The 22,528-nt window shown below is 45.4% G+C and overlaps 1 protein-coding gene across 2 annotated transcripts in view; it reads left to right on the top strand.

Annotated features, from left to right (window-relative positions):
- The window catches only part of RAB6A (RAB6A, member RAS oncogene family), a 44,512-nt gene that overhangs the window by 13,427 nt on the left and 8,557 nt on the right, over positions 1–22,528 (top strand). The window contains exons 2-5 of one of the 2 annotated variants that reach the window (XM_032180560.1): positions 14,511–14,569; positions 18,688–18,741; positions 19,973–20,078; positions 22,135–22,246. In XM_032180560.1, coding sequence (XP_032036451.1) covers positions 14,511–14,569; positions 18,688–18,741; positions 19,973–20,078; positions 22,135–22,246 — 331 coding nt within the window. Of the gene's footprint in view, positions 1–14,510; positions 14,570–18,687; positions 18,742–19,972; positions 20,079–20,145; positions 20,252–22,134; positions 22,247–22,528 lie in introns of both variants that reach the window. The other variant, XM_032208306.1, reaches the window with a different exon arrangement.

Genomic DNA, 22,528 nt, shown 5'->3' with positions numbered 1-22,528 from the left:
TTGCGCTTGTTTTTAATAAGGCGTCTGAAGGCCAGAGCCCGAACGTAATGCAGGCTTCAAGTGGATTTGTCTCCCCAGGTTTTAACTTGTATTAGCTTTTTTTTAGGTTGTGTACAACATCTTATAAGACGTATACAAAGTTATAATAAGCTACCCCTGCGTGACAATAATAGAACTAAATATTGGCTGTAAAAATGCACATTTTTCAGATCTGAAATTCTGAGGGAAATTTTATGTAACGTTAATGCATAAAAGTAGGAATAAAACAAGTGGAAGCTGTCTGTGAGCTGTTATGGAAACAAGAGGCGGGTTTTTCTTTGTGCTGCTGTAATTGCCTTTCTGCCTGGGCTGAAGGCGTGAGGCTGAGGTGTCTCTAAAAGCCTTTAATTTGTCTCAAGGTGCTTGCAGGAAAGCCGTGGTTTTGGGCAAACTGGAACGAAGTTAAGCAGATAGAGGGCAGATCGTTGTTCTGAAACGTCAGCCCAAGCACCACAATCCAAAATGGTGTCAAAAAGTGAATTACCGAGGAAATCCATACCAAAATGTTGCTGGGACCTCTGAGGCACTCACTGAGCAGGCTGTTAGGGTAATAAGTGAACCTTGAGGAAGGTGCTGCTTTGTGTTAGCAGTATATATGCTGAGGCTCGAGGAGCTTTACTTCTGAGGCATCCAGGTCCTTTGGAGAACGTTTTCAGCCTAATTGGAAACTCGTTCAGAAAAGGTTTAACTACATAAGATGAGAAGGAAAGCTGACTTGAGGCTGTTGTGAAAAATATCTGTAAGAGACTCTATATGCTGTTTTTTTTTTTTTTTTTTTTTTCATTCCTGGCAAATAAGAAACAACTCTGCAGCAGTCTTTGAAATGCAAAGGTGACCTGTGAGTACCTTTCGTTAATTAACTAGGCTGTATTGCTCCTTTTCCCTGCTCCTTTTCCCCCTGCTTCTCACACAGTGAACTAGAAAGCCAGGAACGGAATTTCTTCCCCAATCCATTTCTGGGGGCTGTAGCTGTGGACAATTAGCGAACTAATGCAGACTGTTAGAGGAGAAAGGAGCTGTTTGCTTCTGGCTGAGCAGATTTCACTCTGAGATTTCACTCTCAGAGCACTCTAGCATCAATCTTCCTTGTGTTCATGTCCTCGGAGGGATCCCAGGTGAGTGCCCGAGTGCTGTGGCCAAAGCTGCTTCGTGTCATCCCGAGGACAGGACACAGCGTGGAGCCCTCGTGTCTCCTGGGTGTTCTGGTTTTGTGACTTCTGGGCTGTGTTTGTACCACCTCAGTGGCTTTTGTGCCTTATCTCAATTTGTTCTTCCTCCGGTCGTTTGAATGAAGCCACATTTACCACAGCGTGTAGCAATAGCGCGTGCAAGTCTCCCAACCCTTCTTCTGCTGATGCTTGCTCGTTTGCATGTGTTTAGCTGTCTACTTCATGCTTAGAGTCTCAACATCTTCGTTACAGGTCTGTACAAGATTATAAGAGACTTTTCCAGTGATAAAAGCTCCTAGCCTGCTCTGCTGTAGGCAGTACAAGACAGTTTGTGACTTCCCCACCCGCTCACAGGGTGTCAGTCATCCAGAAACAGTCATCTTTCTGCTGCTTCAGATCCAGCTGCATTTCAGTTCAGGTCTTGGCATCGTTCAGCTTCCATTTTCTCTGCCTCTGAAGGACGGTCTTTGTACCTGCAGGAGACAACGGGATATTTAGCCCCCTAGTAAAGGATGATGGAAGATTTGGAGCTCTAAACGTGAGCAAAACCAGCTGTTTTAATAGAAAACTGGAAGTACCGAATGCAAAACAGCATTGTGTAACTTCCCAGGTGCTTGGTGTTGCACCAGCTGAGGAAAACTGAAATTGCCAGAAGGCTGGGGGCTTGTGACACTAATTCTGGCTCTGGTGTTTTTAGAAACCCTTTAACCATTGAAACTAGCATGGGCTGTGTTATGTGGCTGGCTTGGACCTGCAGAAAACCAGACAACTGACTTCATCTTCCCAACACAAAGCCTGTGCTTTTAAATCTGTTCTGTAGCATAGGTAAAATTTCCATGATTTTTTTTGTCTTGACAAAATAATTCTTGACAAAATAATCAAACCATCATGTTTTGCTTTCTAAAATGTTAATAAATGTACAAAATTTTTAATGGATTCTTTGCTTTGGATCAGGATGATCCCAAGATGGACAGGTAGTAAGTGGCCCTCAAAGTCTTTACGTTTTTCTTCTTTTTTTTTTTAAATGTGGAAAGTTGTATAACTGCCTGAATTTCAGCAGCAGACTTCTGAAAAGGCTGAGCACAGGGGAGCTGTGAGTGTGCTTCTGATTTAAGCAGCTCCTCGGAGCACCTACCTTCGCTTTGGAGTCCACCGTGATTGAACCTGTGCCCTGGGAAGGGGGAAGAGAGTACGAGCTGAATATTCCCTAGAAAAGAGGAAAAAAAGGGGTAAAAATGCAGCACAGACGTATGCAAACCTTTCTCTTCCTGCTCAGCAGCGAGCATCTTAATTGTTTTAAAAGAAAAATCAGTTTTCCTTTGTGCTCTTTCCTGTTTGGGGAGGAAAAGTAATTACCAACAAGAAACCCCCCTGGATTAACGAAGCTCTTCGTTGCCGTGTATTTTTGTCACTGTCACAAGGGAAACTTTGTCCACCCGTTACTCATCAGAGCTGCATGGTTTTAACTGCACCAGCCCTCGTTGGGGTTTACTTAGTGGCAAAATCTCACACAAACCAAAGCCACGTGGTGATAAAAACAAAACAAAACAAAAAACAGCCACCAAACTTCACGTAAAGCCAACCTCAAGGAAATCTCTCTCAAACCAAATAAAATGGGCTTCTAATGTGTCTAAGGAAAGCAAGCAGATAATGTTGAGTCAAAAAAAAAAAAAAAAAGCTAATGGAAATTACATTTTTCTGCCTCCTCCTTTCCCCTCCAGCTACTGCCAACCTTAAGTACAAGTGACAATTCCTTGCTTCTCTTGCTGGTCTTAAAATGCCTAAGAGACAGCCGAAAATGCATCCATATGGCAATGAGCGCTGAGATCAGTGGCACAGCAGATTTTTAGCCAGTCATCCTCCAGCATCGAGCTGTCAGCTGTAAAAAATCAGTGTTTTTTTTTTTTTTTTTTTTTTGGTAGCGTGGCATTTAGCTCTTGGTGGCTCGGTTACATAAAAGGTAGGATCCTTTGGGAGAAGTGCTCCCCTGCTTGTTGAAGGCAGCTTCTTGCCTGTTTTGTGTCCCTGGGGATCACAAATGTGAGGTTTAACGTAGGCTTAATGCTATTTAGTTCAGCATATGCAGGTTTTTGAGGAGCTGCAGCATCGCAGAGCCTTGCTGGAGGAAGATTTGGGGTGTGCTCGTTCAAAATGACCTCAGGATGTTCCTGCAGGTGTTGTGCAGAAGGACCCCGGTGCCAGAAAGGATGGTGTTTCGTGCCCAGCCACGTGCCAGGACAGTATTTCTCCCACCTTCTGTGCCCCACACATCCCCAGAAGGCTCCTGGAGGTATTAATAGATGATCTCCATCGGAAGATCCTAGTTCAGGGCACGAAACGCTCGAGCATACGCTGCTTTAGAAGAGCAGCGTGAAAATTTGAGCAACCTGGAGACGCTTTGCTGTGAAAATAGAACAGCGAGCCAGCCTGGCTGTGACGTGGAAGGAGGCTTCTAGCAAGATGGAGCCAACAGATTGCTCTCAGAGCTTTTATATCGATGATTGGAGCAGGATCCCATGTGGAAGGGAGGTCTGATCTTATAAAAAGGGAAAGCAACCACGTTGGTACCAAGTCACTTGCCAAATATGTGCAGAAAATGGAAATAATGTGCAACAGGAATTCTACTGAGAAAAGGTAGAGTGCAAAGTTGAGAATAAAACAAGAATTTAAGGAAGAGGAGTGGTCTTTTAATCGCTGTCGTTGTCTAGCTGTGTGTTCTGCACCACAGAGACGAAGGCATTAAGAGGGTTCAATTAGATTGAAATGCAAATGTGCAGCCAGACTGGAGTGTTTAGCTAATTTAAGGCTGAGAGCCTCGCTTCTGAGACGTGAGCCAGCCTTGAATTGTTAGGTTTTGGAAATCTTTTCTACCCATTTTTAGGAGTGGATAAGGAGGGGCAAGAGAATAAATTTCAGGATTGTGGAATGGGTTGGGTTGGAAGGGACCTGAAGGCCTCAAGCTCTGCTGAATTTCTCTGCATGGTGCTGTCAGCTTTTAGTTAAACATGAGGCAGGGCAGAGTTTCACAGCGGATATTTCCTGCCTATCTCCTGGAGTAAAACCTAGAGGGTTAAAAAAAAAATGTGGAACAGAAATCTGACGCAACCCAATTCTTCTGTTGGCAGAACCTCTTAAAATCCCCTCAAATACATGCACGGTTGTCTTGAAGCAGATTGAGCTCAAAGGCCAAGTTTCTTACAGAGCACGGTACCCCGAAAAACTTCCTTTGGTTCATCCTTAAGCGAAAATCTGTTGCAGATTCCTTCTGGAAGACAGTCACTGTGGCCAAGGCAGCTTTTCAGTCCTGGATTTTGCTTCCCTGAGGTCCTGATCCCTCTGAATGAAGCACCTGGAACAAATTCATGTATTAGAATAAATTGTTGGCTGTCTGCAGGGTTTTTAACTAATGAATGAGTCTCGTTCCTCTGCAGTGGGGTGATGAATGAAGCGGCTGCTTGTCCCTGACAAAATACATCAAAAATCACAGTTTGCTGTTGAGATGGCATCCTGTCAAAGTCAGCTGGTGGTTTCCAAGCAGGAATGTAAAAAAAAAAAAAGGGAAGAAACTGGAAGTTTCTGCTTTCGTGAGTCATTGTCTAAGCAATGCAAGCATTGCTGGTCGTAGCCGTGAACAAACCCTGGGAAAAAAAGCACTTTCTAGGTCAGAGAAATGCTTCAGCTTCCATTTCCTTCTGTTTTGGGTGAAGTGCTGTGGCGCAAGCAGGGCCAAGCTGCGTCTGGTTGGAAACTAGCACCGTGCTCCTTCTCTTCTGAGCTACTCGGAGAAAAGACTGAATGAAAATGAATGCTAATGAAGCTTTTTTTTCAGGCGAGCCTGTATTTTCGTAGGCAGCCTTTTTACAAGGCGGTTACTGGAGTGTTAATCATTTGATTACTGGTTGTTGTAGATGAGGGAGTAATTGGTCCCTTTTTGTAACTTAGGGGAATGCTTGACAGGAGAGAGCAGCGGGCACGACAGCTCTTGTTGGCGTGGGTTATTGCCTGACCTGCACCCCTCTGCTCTGACACCGGGGTTGTGACAAAATCGGGTTCCCTGCTCGCTTCTTCGATGGCAGGGGCACATCTTGCATCAGGGTCTCAAAAGCTTGCGAAGCTTTCCTCGTTTTGGCCGGGGCTGGAAATGCAGATGCAGCAATTTCTGGTAGAAGCCATTAAAAAATTAATCTTTGGCTCGGGGAGAAGGGCTGAATCTTCGCTTCCTGAATGACAAATAGCTGTAGTGTGGTCTCTGCTGTCGGAGGGCATCTCACTGAGACAAAATGGACTTAGGGAGCTGCAAATTTCACTGCCTTCCTGGGGCCGTCACCGAAATAGATGGATATTTTTGCAGGAACTCTCTAAAATCCTTTTTGGAGGATCGTGTCGTGCCCTCTGCCTCGGAGAGGGAAAGCATCAGGTGCAGCAGCAGCGTGTGTGAGATGCGGGATCACTGCACCTTCTTTATATACTTACTGCTGTAAATTTCTACGGTGGAAGCCGACTTGCTCCCTTTCTTTGTGTCCCTGCCATTGCAGCATGCGAGAATAAGGCGCAGATGATATCAGCCGTTCACATAATGGCTTTCTGTGTGCTCATCTGCTGGGTAGGTGTCATTCCTTGTTAGATCATGCCATTTCACTCGGCTCCCTTGCTTCCCTTCCTGCTGTTCTGCACCAGACAGTCATAAATATTCATGCAGGCTTCTTAACCATCCATTTAGGCTTGTATACCTAGCTCATGGCCTCCTCGAGTTTGTTAAATGCAGGTTTTTTGTGTGTTTTTTATTATACTGGAGTGCTGAAGGCTGTCTAGTGAGCTAAAAGGCTGATGTCACAGCTTCTCGGTGGTGGAGCTGCCGAGATGGCGAGGCTTTAAAATGGTTTGCTCGGTTCTTCCGTGACAAATACTCGACTGAAGGTCGAATGGCAAAATGAAAGCTGAAATTTCCTCGGCAGCAAGCCTTCTGGCCCTGCTGCCGCTCGCTTAATTGCAGCGCTAAGTACGACCCCTCTTTGGCCCTCAGCTGGAACAAAAACCGTCTTTGCTTTGGGTAGAAACTCTCTAAGGATTCAGGTAATCTAATTCCCAATGAGAAAATAAGCAATGCTTGTTGCATTTTTATTTCATACTTCAAAATATTCAGGGCTGTGCGTTGAGGAGGGAAGGGTCAGGTACTGTGCCGGCCATTTCACGGTTTGGTTTGCCAGATGCTGGATCTCTGAGTTCATCGCCGTCGTGTGCAGGGCTCTTGGTTTTCTTACCTGGGGCAATCCTATTCCTGCTGAGCCATGGGGTGTTACAGCCCGTGTAAAAAGTGATTTTGGAAGAGGCTGAACCCCCCAGCACCTCACCTGGAAGGGAAGTTGAGCAGTGCGTCTAAACCTGAGCCTGAGGAACGGGTGTTGATTTTACTTCAGGCTACGAATTTGGGATTTCAAGGTTAGCAAAAATGTCGTAAGTAATGTCCAGTACTATGGCCTGAGATTAAAAAAAAATAATATTGTTGTACTTGTGGGATTACCTCAGGCTTCTGGAAGTCTCTTTTTTTACCTCAGGCTTCTGTAAGTCTCTTTTTTACCTCAGGCTTCTGGAAGTAGTTTTTCTTCCATTTGATTAATTTCTGTAGTTTTTTTTTTTTTATTATTTTTAAAAATTGCCAGTGGTATAATAGTCTTTGAACAACTGTGGTAATGGCTATCCTATGTTACTTCATATCATTTTGTCAACCAGTGACTAACAGACAGAAAATACAAAAATGCTCGGTGCTCTCTCTTCCATACGGTTCCCTAAGGTGGCTGCAGGACTGAATTTCAACTATGGGATTTCTTGGGGTCCTGTCAGCATTTAAAACTCCAAATAAAATGTCCCATCAGTCTGGGGGGTGGGAGATGTCCCTGCTGCAGCCCACAGGTGGGTGAGAAAGGCGTGTAAGGTGAGGTGAAGGGGAGCCCAGACTGGGAAGGGGACGTCCACAGAGATGAGGAAAGAAGAGGTGGTGGAGCTTAGAAAATCCCAACAGACCTCAAGCTAGTGAATTTTAACATGTTTTACTAGTGGTTTAGTGCCTTGATCTGTCACTCTTCTCATTTGAGGAGGGAAAGAAAGAGAGGAGGTGTCGGAGCAGGGGCATGGTGCTGGCCGCTTGAGATGGCTTCCCGCCCCTCAGCCATAAGAGGCTGCTCTGAGGAGGCAGTGTTTGGTGTGCAGTGGCCCTGAGAGAATCCCAGAGGCATTAGGGTTGGAAAAGCCCTCCAGGATCACCTGGTCCTACCACCAATGTCACCCCCAAGCCCTGTCCCCAGGCACCACGTCCAACCTCTCCTTGAACACCCCCAGGGACGGGGACTCCCCCACCTCCCTGGGCAACCCGTCCCAAGGCCTGACCGCTCTTGCTGAGCAGAAATGTCTCCTCATTGCCAACCTGAGCCTCCCCTGGCACAACTCGAGGCCGTTCCCTCTGCTCCTGGCCCTGCTTCCCTGTGAGCAGAGGTTCCAGGGCCTCGATGTCCTTCTGGGAGTGAGGGGCCCAAAGCACTCGAGGGGCGGCCTCACCAGGGGTGCGAGCACCTCCCTGAGGGGACAGCTCTTCTTCAGGCGCCTCCTTCCTTTGAGCCTGGATCCCAAGGCACCCATTGCCATATACCTGCACCTTGTAGGCCTCGCAGTGCTGATTCTGTGCTTTTTTGCAGGCTTGTAACCGCTGATTTTTGGTAAGCAGAGTGTGCATCCCTGGAGTTCTCCAGCAGCACAACAGGGCGGGTCACAAGCCAGTGATTCTCCAGTTGGGAGCTGCTGGCAGTCCCTGAAGCCAAGGGAATCGATCCATTACTACGTCTAACAGTTTTCGATAGTGCTTTTAATTAAAAAAAAAGAAAAAAGGGCATTGTTGGGGTGGTGACCTGAAAAGAAATTAAGGCTTGGCAGCGATTCGTTGGCCCCAAAAGGCCCCATACAGCTGTCTGACACTGTTATTGATCACGTCCCCCTTTCTAGAACTGCTTTTCGAGGTAGGATGCCATAAAAGCTGCACACGTATTGCCAAAAAAAACCCTTCTGGACTGGTTGCTGGGCTGTCTGTCCTCCTCCCCCTGCTCAATAACGTACAAACCACTGCCAGCAGCAGCCTTGTTGCTGCTTTTCCCCATTTGTGTTGTTCACCTTCTGCTTTCTGCACCGCTGCACAGGGGTTTGTGGCACCCAGTCATGCGCTGCCTGCTCTGCTTTTAAATTACTTCTTGCGTTTTAGCAGCATCCTCGCGATGGACCACAGGTTCTGCTGAACCACCAAAGAGTACAAGTAAATAAATATCGGTGGTTTGCATCAGCAAGTTACCTGCAGATCCTTGCTGGCCAATAATACCTGTCTACAACAATCAAGTAGCCACTAATTTTGTCCCTTAAAGAGGCTACAGTTCGAGTGACAAAGCTGCCAGGATTGCATTAATTAACTTTCTAATCAGAGGATGCCTGCTGCTCAGGGCTCTGCTATATTTTGCTCGATCTGAAGTTGAGAGGTTCACTGTACGTATTTCAGTTTCCCTCACTGATCTCTGTGTTTGTGATCTGGGTGCAAGCTTCAGTTCATTATTCATTCAAGTGAATATCAAAAATACAATCAATTAACATCAAGGTGAGTTGCCTCTGTTCTCTGGGATAAAGGGAACAAATACGTTTTAAGTAGAAAATGGTGGAACATATCTTAAATGACTAAAATTACTTAAAAACCACCATGGTCTTTGTTTTTTGCATCTCATTTGTATCGTTTTCTCTCTCTGGATACTCTGAGTTAACTTCCTAAAGAAAATCTTAAACTCCTTAAAGATGCAAATCTGTTTAAAAGGACGAGAGTATAATTTATAAATTAAAACTTAATTAGGCCGGGAATAAATGATCTTAGAAGAGGTTATTGGAAGCGTTTTCTTTGTGCATAAAGAAGCTATTGCTGCGTTGGAATAACGCAGGGACCACCAAAGTAGTACGGAAGCACAATTTTTGGAGTGTTAAGAGCACAAAATATTCTTATTGCCTGGAATCAATGGGGCAGCCATTCCCTTCCAGCAGCAGGGCTGGGAGGGCATCCGAAGCTCTGGGTAGCCAAAACAAGCTTTGAAAACGTCTGATAAATGCACACGTAGTATCATACGTCCTTTGCTCTTAAATAAAATAAAAGCTATGTGGCTTTGTGGTTCTGCTAAAAATAACTGATTTTTTTTCTCCAGCCTCCATGTTTTCAGATGTAGCCAAAGCTACTTACTGAGGGGAGAGCTGTGGGGTTTTTTAGGGAGGTTTCTGCTTTGCAGGCTTTCTTCTGGTTTTTGTCCCGGATTTGTTTTGATTTATCGGACACTTAAGGATAGAAAATATTGGATTTGATGGTCCTTTGGCCTGACCTCGTCTGGCATCGCGCATCAGGAGAGAAACGGCAAAATAAAAGAGGTTTGACAGCGGAGCACAAGTGGAATCAATGGAGAATACTTCAGGGTAAACAGTTCTTTAATTACAGCCTAGAGGCAGCACGAGGAGGCGAGGCTGCACCAGCTCCTGCTTGTAGCTCTGCTCTCTGCAGCTGGACCTGGTGCTGTCCCCAAGTTCCTCAGCCCTGTTTTGGGTGGATCTAATCTCACTGAGAAGCTGCTGAAGCTGCAGTCTGGCTCTGGCAGTGTCTTTGGGATGATGAATGAGCTCAGTTTCTTGCGCTGGGCGGACCAGTTAAAATTTCCACAGCACGACAGCGAAAAGCAGAGGAGGATTTTTCTTAACGAAGCTGCTTTAATCACTTTAATACAGCATTTCTGTTTTAAGAGCTCAGACTGACATATCTAAAAATACCCCTCTTGATTACTGGTTCGTACAGATCATTTTAAGTACGAGCATCCTTGTTTCGGGGCTTGGTCTTAAATAACAACCTAAAAATGGTTTTCAGGCATCCATAATCCAGGATATTGTTCTCAGCAGCGCTTTTTTCGTCGCCATGCCTTGGGTTGTTTTTACCAGCACGTTCACAGATCTTCAGCATTCAATCCTTGAGTTCCAATGATTTCTAAGTCTTGGGTCTCAGGCACCAACAGATCAGGTCTTGGAGCTGCCCTGCCAGCTGCTTTGAGGGCGTTTTTACAGAAACACTTCCAGGGAAGATTTTGGGGGGAGCTTTGAGAGAAAGCTGCGTCGCTGGGATTTGTCCTTTAACCAGATCTTGCAGGAATCTTGCAGATTTGGGGATTATACTGTTATCGTCTCTGTGATGAGAAGCTTTCTTCATCTTCCTCTGCCTCATTTATCCTCTTAGAAAGCTGGAGCTTTGTTAACTGGACCTGCCACCGAGAGCTCGGAAAGGTTAAGTGCAGATTTTTGGCTTTATAGTGAAGAAGCTGGATGGATTGGTGATATTTTGGATTTTTTTTTGCTTTACAGATGTTTCTTTTTATTGATTACGATTTGAAAGAGCTAAACAACAACTAGATTAGTAGGAACTCAGACCTCAGTGTGACTTTTTTGGAAGAACCCTTGGACCAGACGCGACTCCCCAACATATGAGGCAAGCCCTAAAGCAGCAGTGCCACGATCCCAAGTTCTTTTTCCTTCGTAGGTCACTCCTGAACGTCTCCTGAGCTCTTTGCACACCCCGCCTGGTGCCAAACAACCTGGAAATGCCACGTTGGTGGCGTCCTGTCCCTAACCTCCATCCCTGGCTCCTGTAAGAGTCTCCCTGGGGACTCGTTACCTTAAAGCCAGCAGTAACCACCAGCAGGTACTCCACAGGCTCTGGCACCGAGGATTTGCCTCTACCCCCTATTAATCAATGTAATTAGCAGTGCCTGGTGCTGGATGCACCAACCTCCAGCACAGGAGGCTCCGGCAGCAGCAGAACCAAGTGAACGACCGTCAGGAATCAGATGGACGACCTTGAAATCTCGCTGGGAAGTGCTGGCAGATGAAAAGTCGCTGGAGCTCCGAGATGAACGCTATCGATCCCATCTCGCAGACGAATGCCCAGCCTGGAATAAGCACCGGGCAGCAGCTCAGGGCTTCCAGACAAAGAATATTGATCAGGTCGACTCAATTAGCTGCTGAAGGCTTCGCATTTGGCCCCCCCCCCCCCCGTCGTTAGCGGCAATTTCACGGATAGAAACTTCACAAGTTCCCATCTTTTAACTCAATTATGTCTCTCTTTGCTCTTAGCCACCGCTGATTCGGTTGCTGGTTTGGAAGGAGGCTCGTCTTTGCTTGTCTCTGTAACGAAAAAAGGATCCAGCTTCTCTTTTTAGGAGCTCCTTATTTTTCTGTAGCAGCATAAAAGCTTTCTCCCTGTCTCGTGGGATATTAAAACGTTGCAGTTTATCAAAATTAAGGCAGATTAACGCTTCCACTTATTGTCTTGTGCAGCAAAACGCTTCTCTCCCTAGGAAAAAGCACCCCACAGACTGTGTTTTTTGGGTCTAATTGTTCAGGGGATGGGTTAGGGAGGCAGCTGGTGAGAAAGCCCAGAGCAGGAGCCACCAGACATCCCTTGGACCAGATTTTTCTGGAGCTGGTGTAGCTGAGGAGAAACCTGCCAGCAAGTCAGAGAGCCCCGAGCTTAACCAGCTCGGAAAAGCTTCCAGGATTGATGTTCAGCATCGGGACAAACGAGGTTTTTTGGTTAACCACTAAGGTGCTCCTCTGCTCCCCATCGCCTTCTGGTCATTGTGTAATCCGTGCAGGCTGAGATTTCTTGCCCAAAAAACTCTTTCTCAGCTCCTGAACCAGAGTTTTTCCTCATTTTCCCCTAACAGAGCCATAAATGCCTCCAGCAGAAGCTCCCTCTGCTCCACCAGCGCCCTGCACGAGGGAAAAAAATCCTTTCCCTCTCTCCTTCCCCACCTTTATCCCTCCAGGGATAACCTTAACACCTTTTTTTTCCATGTCCCAGCAGCATACCAGAAATATTTTGGCTTAAAGGCTGCTGCCTGCCACTGTGCTGTTGACTAACGCTGCCCTGGACGTGTTTGCATCTTGAAATTTTTCCCCGCTCTGGGGGAAAAATGGCTTAGAGGTGAAACACGTTAAGAAACTCCATCCAAACGTTGGCTGAAGCAGGTATTGAAACGTGAACGAGCCAAGCTGCACCCCGTTTCCCTCCTCTGTGAAACGGGTGAGGGTAGGAGAAGAAGCTCAAGGAACTCATAGACACCTTTTAAAGATTTTATTTTCTAGATTTTTAATTTTCTAGATTTTTTTTTTTTTAAATTTTCTAGATCTTTATTTTCTAGTTTTTTTTCTAGATTTTTTTCTTTCTATATTTTTTTTATTTTCTAGATTTTTTAATTGTCTAGATTTTTATTTTCTAGATTTCATTTTCTAGATTTTTTCTACTTTCTAGAACTTTTTTTCCTAGATTTATTTTCTAGATATATATATTTTTTAAATTTCTAGACCTTTATTTTCTAGACCTTTATTTCCTAGATTTTCATTTTCTAGATTTTTTATTTCCTAGATTTTTTTATCTTCTAGATTTTATTTATTTTCTAGACTTTTTTATATTCTAGCTTTTTATTTTCTAGACCAGGCTCCCTTCGAGAGGTCTCAGTGTGCGGTGGGAAGGCACATGATCTGCTGCAAGACTTCAAAATGAAAAAGTGACTTACCAAAGCAAATCCTTCCATGGGTTTGATTGCAGATAATTCAATTTATCTGGCTGTTTTGGTGGCCAGGTGAGGGAGAGCCACCTTGTTTGGTGCTGCAAAGCCAGCACTAGGATTTAATAAGTGCTGCAGTGGGAAGGTGTGGGATTTCCTCATCCTTTTCCTTCCAGGTTCTTGTTTTTGCTGGGTTTACGGTGAAACCTTGCAGCCCGTGGCTGTTTGTCCTGCAGCAGCTTGTGCTGTTGATCATCTCAGGGCAAAATTGAGCGCTGGCTTCAGGAATCCTGCCTGTCTGAGACACGTTGCTCCCAAAAACCTCGTTGAAGGGCGTTTGCTCTGTTTGCACAGGCAGCTTTTTAACGTTGTGGGAAACGTGGTTGTGCCCGTGGAGCTGAATAGGCTGCGAATTCCCAGAGGAATTCAAGTTCTGACTTGGGAGCTTTTCCTAAAAGGTTTTCTGCTGCCTTCCTGCTGGTTTAGCTCCCCTACAGCTGACGGCAGATTGCAGGTGGATTAAAATGCTGCTCAAGGGTGATAATTTCTGAAGGTTTTGCATGAGGATTTCTTTTTTTTTTTTTAACAACTTTGGCTTAAATTCTCTTACTCTTGATGGTCCCTGACAACACACATCCCTGTAGGGGGACTGCACAAGACAACACATCCTTTAATCAGTATCTGTGATGTTGGCTGGCCAGCACAACCCACCCAGCTCCCCCTGCTCCTCTTAAGTGCCTGGGAGCTGGCAAATCCCAGCTGCAAGGAGGCCAGAAGACAACGGGAAGGATTTATGCTTGAGGAAATGTGTGTCCTAAATGATCTACGTGCAATTAAGGGGCTTTAAAGATAGTGAATTGAGGCGGCTTTGGGTGTTTGGTTCCTGAACATCTCTGGGTGAAGGTGGGACAGGGTATGGGGATGTCTGTTGGGTGTGAGTGAGGCTTTCTGCCAGCTCAGCTGGGAGAAAAAGCGTGGAAAGTAAATGTTATGATGGTCGTTGCTCCAAAATGAACCTCTGGTTTCTTGGTTTTTAAGAAAAATGGGATTACGAGGGGGTCTGATAGCTGGCTGGAAGCGTTTTTAACTATATATATGTGTGTGATGTATATATCTGCGTGTATACATATATATATGCACCTACGTACACATAAACACGCAGCTGATGCAGATCCTGGTTATGAAATGAGAACTTGATGGTTCAACACACCTGAGATTTAACCTGGCCGAGCAGATTTGCAATTAGAGGAGCTGCAGCACCTCAAATGGCTGCACAGAGCAGGCCTTACCGTTTTTTTTTTGGCTGCTGGCTTCCTAAATCTGCAAACCTGGCCTGGCACCACGTGTATTTACCAGCCACAGGGGTGGATAATGGGGTTTTAACAGCAGATCAACCTGCTTGTGCAAAAAGGAGTTGTGGACATCTCGTTAAAGGAAGGGTGAAGGTAATGGAGCGGTGAGGATTGTGTTGCAAGAGCCATCCCTTTCCAGAAAAACATGCGCATTAATGAATTTGCATTGTAAAGCCAAATAACTACTCTTTTGTTTATAGGAGGTGTAATTGCACCATGCAGATCTGCAGGACTCTGGGTAAAACTCAGCCCCAAACCATTTTAAAATCTCTCGTTTAAAACTTTTGCTGAAATAGCTCCTTGAATCTGTGTTTTCTTTTTTTTTTTTCTTGTAGTGGGGAAGACTTCCTTGATCACCAGGTTCATGTACGACAGCTTTGACAACACCTACCAGGTAAATTAATCTGTTTTATCCCCACCTTTTGCTGCCAGACCTAACGCCTCTGTGGGGAAAATGTAGCAGGTACCCAACTCCTAAAAAGAAGAGGCAGAAAGCTGAACTGCAAGAGCTGAACTGCAAGAGCTGGTGCAGGGGGCTGAGCAGGGACTCGAGGAGCAGAGAGCACTGGATTGTAGGGTTTGGTGTGTTTTAGGACACCATTTTATGCTGTCTGCCAAAACAAAGACCTCAGACCTGGTTGTTTTGGGTTATTTTGGGTTGTTTCGCACTCATTCCCTGCCCCCCTCCAATTCTGTGACCGTTTACTGTGCATATTTACTAATTAAACCAGGTTGGGGTTGTGAGGTTGGGGCTGGAGCAGTGGTTGTCCTCTTCCAGTCGGCCCTGCAGCCCCGTTGCTGGTTAAGGTTTGGTGACAAGTCCCTTCGAGCTGATGCCAGTTGGATTTTGAGGAGCAAGTTTTGGCACCCGCTCCCACATTTTATAGCTTGCCACCTTTCCAGGCTCATCCTAAAAGTGCTTTAGTGTCATAAACGGAAGTGTTGAAGTATAATTTCATAAACTAAAGTGGGTCTTCTCCAAGGGAAGGCTTGTTTCATGGCTTGATGGCACTTGGTGATGTTCCATATTCACTAAATCGAGAAAATCTGTTCCCTGACGGATGCGAGGGGTTTTTTAGGGAGGTGGGAGGAGAAGCTAATGGGGAAAAGACACAAAAAAAGCCGTGTTTCTTTTGTTACTTAGTGGCTATCCGAGGATCTCTTGATTAAATCTCTTTACCCATTAATGATTTCCTTCCTGCCTCCTCAGTAATTCCTCACTGCTGCTGCTGGGCAAGTTGGGCAGAGCGAGCTGGAAGTTCTCACTTAATAACAGGAGAAGCAAAGCTGCTGTGGTGTAGGAGGGCAGGAATGCACATCGCTGCTCCCAAGGGAGCAAACATCCTTTCAGATTCTGCCCACTGTAATTACATGGACATGTGAATGCAGTTTTTATTTAATCTGTGTGTTTTTTTTCTTATCCCCACAGTATTTTGCTTTCAGGTCTACTCCTTTTCTCTGCGGAGCTCGCGTCCTAGTTCTTTCTTGAAGAGGTTTGACCCTCTGTGCTGTGTGATAATATTGCAGTCTCCACGGGAAGCCGGTGTGACATAATAGGCTAAATGATTGCAAAATGAGTGAGTGGGGCTTAAAACAGTGAGAAATCTTGAGGGTTTACCAAACACGTGCGCTTATTTTGCGTGTTAACGTACTTGGGATGGTGCCATTCATCCAAACACCTCTCTTCTACTCAAGTCATGACCGAGGCAGGGAAATGTGTCCTCTTTTGATGCAGCTGGAAGAAGGAATGAGTCATGAGAATTGAAGCAATTCAGCCAACATCACGTCACGTTAGCATCAGCTCCGTGCCCAGGGCTTTGTAGAGACCTCTCCAAGCCAAGCACTCGGCTGATAACGCCTATCGAAAGCTGTCCGTGGGTAACTGCAGCTGCAGGTTAGCTGCTGGCTGATTTTGCTCTTTCTGGACATTTCTGATAAATTTTGAATGCCCGTTTTCCGAAAGCTGCCACAAGCTATCATTTGAACAAGGCTTTTTTGTGTTGGGCTGGTAAAAATAGAAGGCTGCTGTTTAATAAAATCTCTGCTGTACGTTGCTTTCCTTTTTGCTAGATAAAAGGAGTTCAGCTGCTGCCCAAATAGCTTATTAATGAGCTGTTTTCGTGAAAGCAGCGCTGGTGAATGAACCAAGAACTCACTGTACCCTGTCGAGCCCAAACGCCTGGAATAAAACCCTGCCAATTTGGTGTTTTCTGTTTCACCAGGAGAGATTCTTCCCCGTGGCCGTGCTGGGAGAGGTTTTCCTTGTTCCGTGGCGCCGTGTGAGGTGCATAATGAAAGCCCAGCGGTGGCAGACACGGCGACTCTGTGTTGTGCAAGAGGAAAATTAGAAACCACGCTTCCCTTTAGCTTCAGCCTCCTGGAGGAGAAGAGGGGAGGACGCTGCTGAGTTGGAGCCCTGGCCTGTGACTTGGCCTGGTTCTTGCTTTGCCTCAGGCTCCTCGCGTAGCCTTGGGTTGTTGTGTGCCAGCAAGGATTGTCCATAAAGTGGTGTCCTTCTTAGACAGCAGGGAAGGGAGGAGAGCTGGATTAAAAGCTGTTCTGATGCACGTTTGCACAAACCCATCCATAACGTGGCCCACCTGAGCATCTGTGCTGGGCCTGTAGCCTTGAAATCTCCAGCTGGGCCTCGCAGCACCTCTCAGCCATGCAGAGAGCATTCCCAATTATTGCTTGTCCTGTGTACACAGCGTTAAACCCTCTTAATTAGGGTAGCTTCACTTCACAGAACCATTTGTGCCCGTGGTTTTGTGCCCGTGTCTTCTGTCCTGCCAGGAATAAGTCTTTTCCTCCCCTCGTACATTGCACAGCTCTTCATACAACCGATCTGTGACGATTTCCCAAGCTTTTCTCCTCCTTTTTGTCAGGCCTGTGACAAAATGTCTGTTAGTAGCTTACCTATTTTAGTACAAGTCTGGGCTGGGGAGTGCCTGGATCCTCTCCTTGCCATCTGCTCCTGGTTCTTCTCCACATCCTTGTGAGCCGGTCCGAGCAGCACAGGTAGACAAATGCATCTGGCTCTCAGCTGTGGAATTCTTGAGTGCAATTATGAAATGTAATTTAATATTAACAAACCTCATGTCATTCTTAAAGGTGCTAGGGGCTTAGAAACAAGAGCTTTTTGTCACAGCCTGGAAGCGAGGGACCTGCCAGCCTGTTTTTCTCAGCACGATCAGCGCAAATATTTTCAGGATCTGAAGTGAGTTCTGAGCCTGGCCTTTCTGTCCCACCTCCCACATTTTTGGTGTTGACGTGCAGGAGTCTCGCTGCCCTGAGGGAGCTGTGCAGCACTCAGCATTTCCAGCAGGCTCCCGGGGACTTGGTACGGCCGTGAGGAAGCGTGAGGTAGGGGCTGAGGCAGGTTCAGATCCCGAGGTGTGAGATCCCAAGGGTTTTGTAGCTTTTTTTCTTCGTAGACAAATCAAGGAGCCACAAGGGATCACAGAAGGGTCTTTGAGGCAGTCTTAGGGGAGTACCCTTCACCCAAACCATACAACACAAAAGCAGAAGGGAGGCACATTGCTCTGTTAGCCTCCTAGGGCTCTGTTCTTTCTTCCTACCACCTAAAATACCTGTCAGAACACAGGGAATTAATTATATGTAATAATACAATAAATAATAACAATATATAATGATGGCATAATAGAAGTCTAACAATATGAAGCATAAACAGTAAAATAAACTCTCCTTTAGAAAATCCTGCTTCATCATGGGAGTGCAGGGAAGTAGCCTCAAGTCTCTTTGCCCTTGCTGACACTTTGCCCTTTATCTTTTTTAATCAATTCACTTGATTCAATAAATACTGATGTTGCTGAGGGTGCAGCTGCTTGAGGTGCTCGGTGTCCTGCTAAATCCTGGGCACCCCTTTAGCCTCAGCTCAGTTGTGTCCCTGATGCAAACGACCCCTTCGAGCTTGGATTTGCTCAATGCAGCTGTGAAATATGGGGAGAAGATATTTAAAAAGCAATTCTTGAAAGCACTTAGTTGTGGTTTCCTCTTTTTTCTTTCTCTTAAACACATTTGGAGGTTCGACACGAAGCTCCCACTGGTGTCTAGCAGCTTGGATGCAGTCGTGCTGCAGTGAGCTTTAGGATTAGCTGAGCATTATTAATAAATTATTGGGGTGTGTGCTCTCGTGCTGCAGCAGGCGTGAAGCTGCCCACCTGAGGAAAAAGGCTTAAAAGGAAGGTACGTGGTTCAGCTGATGGACACCAAAATACTTCTACAAGAATCCTTGCTGATCCCCACATGATTGTGAGGATTAAATTGCCAGTGAGAAGAAGTTGAGGTTAAGCTGAACAACTTTTGTGTTTCAAGATAATGTACCTGTTAGGGATATTAAATAAATTCCTAAATGAATCCTAAAAGTAAGAAAACCCTTTTTTTTCTTGCAGATCCACTCCAGTTGTGGCAGAAATGCTCGCTCCCCTGCAAACTGCTGCGGTTATTCCGGTGCTTCATTTGAAGTTCTTTTTTTTTCTTCTTTCCCTCCAGGCAACAATTGGCATCGACTTCTTATCGAAAACCATGTATTTGGAGGATCGAACAGTGAGTAAGATTTTCCTTGGCACTTCTCTGTGTACAGTAGGAGCGAGGATCAGCATCTGCTGTGACGGTGCAGCGCGCGCGGTTCTGGGATCGCTTGGAAGGACACGCTGAGCCTTCACCCACCAGCTGCTTCCAGACTGACAGAGCTGTGCAGGGAAATCGCTTCACACTTAACCCCTTCAGCTTTTGAAGGATACAGCGCAGTTTTGCCAAATGTTGCCGGTTTGTAGCCGGCTCATTAGTTCTTAATTTGACTTATTTAAATGGAAAAAGGTTGCCTTCAGTAGTAACCCACAAATTACTCCTGTTACTTAGCTTGCTGCAGCTCTAGTTCCCGAAATGAATGAAATCACTGCTCTCTGGAAGAGAGTCTGTGGTTTAAAATTAGCTCGGATCCTTCATTAAGAAGTTCCCTTCGTTAAGGAGTTCAGTTCAGCCACTGAGCTGTTCGCAGAAGCAAGCTGAGCAGGGCTGCATAAGCTTACGGTTCTGTCTGAGCCCACAACGAATGTGATTGCATTAAAAGGGCTTCAGTGCTGAGAGCTGATCTTCCCACAGCAAAACAACTCCTGCACATCCTTCCGCACACGTTGCTTTTAGGATATTTTGCCTTTTTCTTTCAGAACCCTGATGGTAAGAGACGTTAAACCTCATCTGTGTGCATGTTAATTTAAAACGTGGCTAGGGCTTAAGCACAGAGCGTAACTAGCGTTTTAGCCTCCCTGAAAAAATCACGTTAGTAGCTTTTCCTGTGCTTTGACAGCAGCTGAAGGTTTTTTCCTTTAAAAATGGGGTGTGGGGCCTGATTCTTCCACCAGCAACCGGGCTGTTGGAGAGTTACGTGCTCGAGTCCCGAGGGAGGATAGCAGCAGAGCATGAAAACCTTGCGTAGGCAGAACTGCAGGTGAATATTATTTGCCTTAGTTACCTCTTTGCTCCTTTCCCTTTGAAAGCTGAGCAATCCTATCTCTCCCCTTCTGGAAGGGAAACGTTTTTGAAGAGATAAGGCAGCAGAAAGGGCAGCTGGGTGCACACACCACGCCAGCTTGGCTACTACAAGTGCTTGGGAGAGATCTCTGTAAAGGAGGAGACAGTTGGCAGCTGCTCCCAGCCCCCAGTCATCTCCTGCATGAGTTTATATTTCCCTTGGGCTTTTTCAAAAAGTGCGATTTATTTACTCTTTTTATTTTTTAGTGGCAGTTTGGCTTTTTTAATTTTCTCCCACCCACAGATCAGGTTGCAGCTGTGGGATACTGCGGGTCAGGAACGTTTCCGTAGCCTCATTCCCAGTTACATCCGTGACTCTGCTGCTGCTGTAGTAGTTTACGATATCACAAGTAGGTATATTGCACTGGGTTTGACCTTTTTTCTTATTTTTCTTGCTTGTTTGACTGATTTTGTTAGGTACGGTTGCAATTATGGGACACAGCAGGTCAAGAACGGTTCAGGAGCTTGATTCCTAGCTACATTCGTGACTCCACTGTTGCAGTTGTTGTTTATGATATCACAAGTGAGTGGGGGGAATTCTGCATTTCTAATCCTCTGCCCTTTCCATCCTTTAGCCTAGCTTTGCATGTCCTATCACAGCCATGTGCTTGTTCTTCATTCTGGCATGACAAAGGAAACCTTTTCTTTCACCGTCCTTCAGTTTGAAGCTAGCCACCCTCTTGTAATGTATGAACTGTCCCACGAACGCCCTCGTTTTGTAACCCTTTCCTCTCACATCCTCCCGAAGCCTTGAGTCCTGGCTGGTCTCGTTGCACTTTTTTTTTTTTTTTTTTTTTACCCCATTTCATCAGCTTTTCGATCACGGTATGACCTCTGATTTTTGGTCCCAAACACCTGAGTCGTGTCCGTCGAGGTCTGAATTCTCCATTTAGACTTTGCACTGGTAGCCCGAGCTTGCTTCACTCCATCTGCCCCCCCCTCCCCACGAGGTTTGGGCATGGGCTGGGGGGAAAGTGCATTAACACCACATTTTCATTCGAATCAATCATCCACGTTTTGCAATTTGTGCGACTTTAACCCCTGAGCCCTTGCCCTTTAACAACTGCTCTTCCATTTCTTACTAAGGTATGTACATTTTTGTGAACTAAAATATTAGTGCTTTCTTCAACTCTTCTCCTTCTGTCCCTCCCCTCAGTCCAGAGCCCCCTGATTTAGTAGGGTTCAGCGTTTTAAAAGAGCAGAAATTTGGTTTAGAGGAATTAAACCTGTAGACATTTCCAGTTCCAAACCAGAACTGATGGAGAGCGATGGCCTAGATCTATACAAATGCAGAAGAGCTTGTCCTTTGACTTATAAATATTAGAAGATTATAGCAGGAATGAGGGCTTTACCTATAAAATCTTTAATTGTTAAAAATAGCGCTTTCACTTGAGCTAAAATTGCAAGTTAGCCGTGAACCTTGAATTTTTCTCTTACCAACCTAGCAAATTCAATATTACCGAGTAGTAAAGAGACAAATGAAGACGCTGGCAGATGATCAAGCCTCGCCTGTCTGGCGTGCAATATATTACTATGCAGTAGAAGCCATTAAAAAAAATCAATAACTGTCGGGAGCTGCTGCAGAGCCCCCATTTTCTAAGTGCTGAAAGCCACGCAGGCAACTCGGATGCTCTCGCGTGGCTAACTGGCAAATGCTGGGCTCTGGGGCAGTTTTCCTTATGGGAAAAGGAAACTATTTTTACTAACATGCTGTCTCCTCAGAGCAGGGTGGCTTTCCTAATATTCTCTTCCCTCTTTTAAGGAGGTGTCGTTAAGAAAAAGTTATTACGGATACGTTAAATTTTGTCTTTCTTGTTCCATGCTAATGATCAGGAACTGTTTGGAACTCGTTTTTCAGCAGTGCAGGAGTTGCTAGGAGGGTTTTATAACCCTGGTAATTCCTAGGGAGAACCCTAAACCTAGCCAGTGAGAAGCAATTAAGCTGTACAAACCCATAGCTGATATGAAATAACTTTGAGAAGCAATGAAACTAAGAACCTCTTGCTGTAGGTGCCGAAGTCATGAGCAGTTTAGGATGAGGGGCACCATCCTGTCGATCTCTACACAAAAATCGACACAAAATTCTTGTTCAGCTAAACAAAATGGGAACTGGTCTAAAAGAGCAATAAGACTTCTCATTTTAGATGCTGTCAAGACCAAGTTATGGATAACTCTGTTATTTCGAGGTGAATTTCAAGCCAGGGAGTGAAGTTAGCCCATCTGAAATTACTGCCAAAGCTTTCCTACATGTCAGCGTGGGGCATGTAGGGTCTCGCTTGCTGGTTCTTCATCACCTTATTGTGCCAATTCCAGAGAAAACAAAGCTTTTATATGAGACTGAGATGTGTTAGCAGCGAAACGTGAAGAATACCTGCAGTGATAATCCTCTCCCCTGTTCTCTGCTAGATGTAAACTCGTTCCAGCAAACAACAAAATGGATCGATGATGTCAGAACGGAAAGGGGCAGCGATGTCATCATCATGCTGGTGGGAAATAAAACAGATCTAGCAGATAAGAGGTACGGAGGAAGAACTCCTCTTTTGAATGCTTTTCTTAGCCTGATGCTATTTTCTCCAAGATGATTATTTTAAAAGGAACACTTCTATTTCCTTCCCAAATGAACAAGTTTGTTTTAACTGGAGGTGGCTGTGATTAGATAAACCCAGATCTTTAAACTCCTCTCTTTTGGGCAAGCCCAGATTTGCAGCACAGCGCTATGAATGAGTGTGAGAAACTGTGACCCACTTGTTCGGGTGTCAGGAGAGAACAGAACGTTAAAAGCAACCTGCAGCAGTGAATG

Source organism: Aythya fuligula, chromosome 1 (genome assembly GCF_009819795.1).
Source record: "Aythya fuligula isolate bAytFul2 chromosome 1, bAytFul2.pri, whole genome shotgun sequence".
Lineage (NCBI taxonomy): Eukaryota > Metazoa > Chordata > Aves > Anseriformes > Anatidae > Aythya > Aythya fuligula.
Note: the sequence above shows the minus strand (reverse complement) of the source record. Positions and strands in the feature narration are given on the sequence as shown.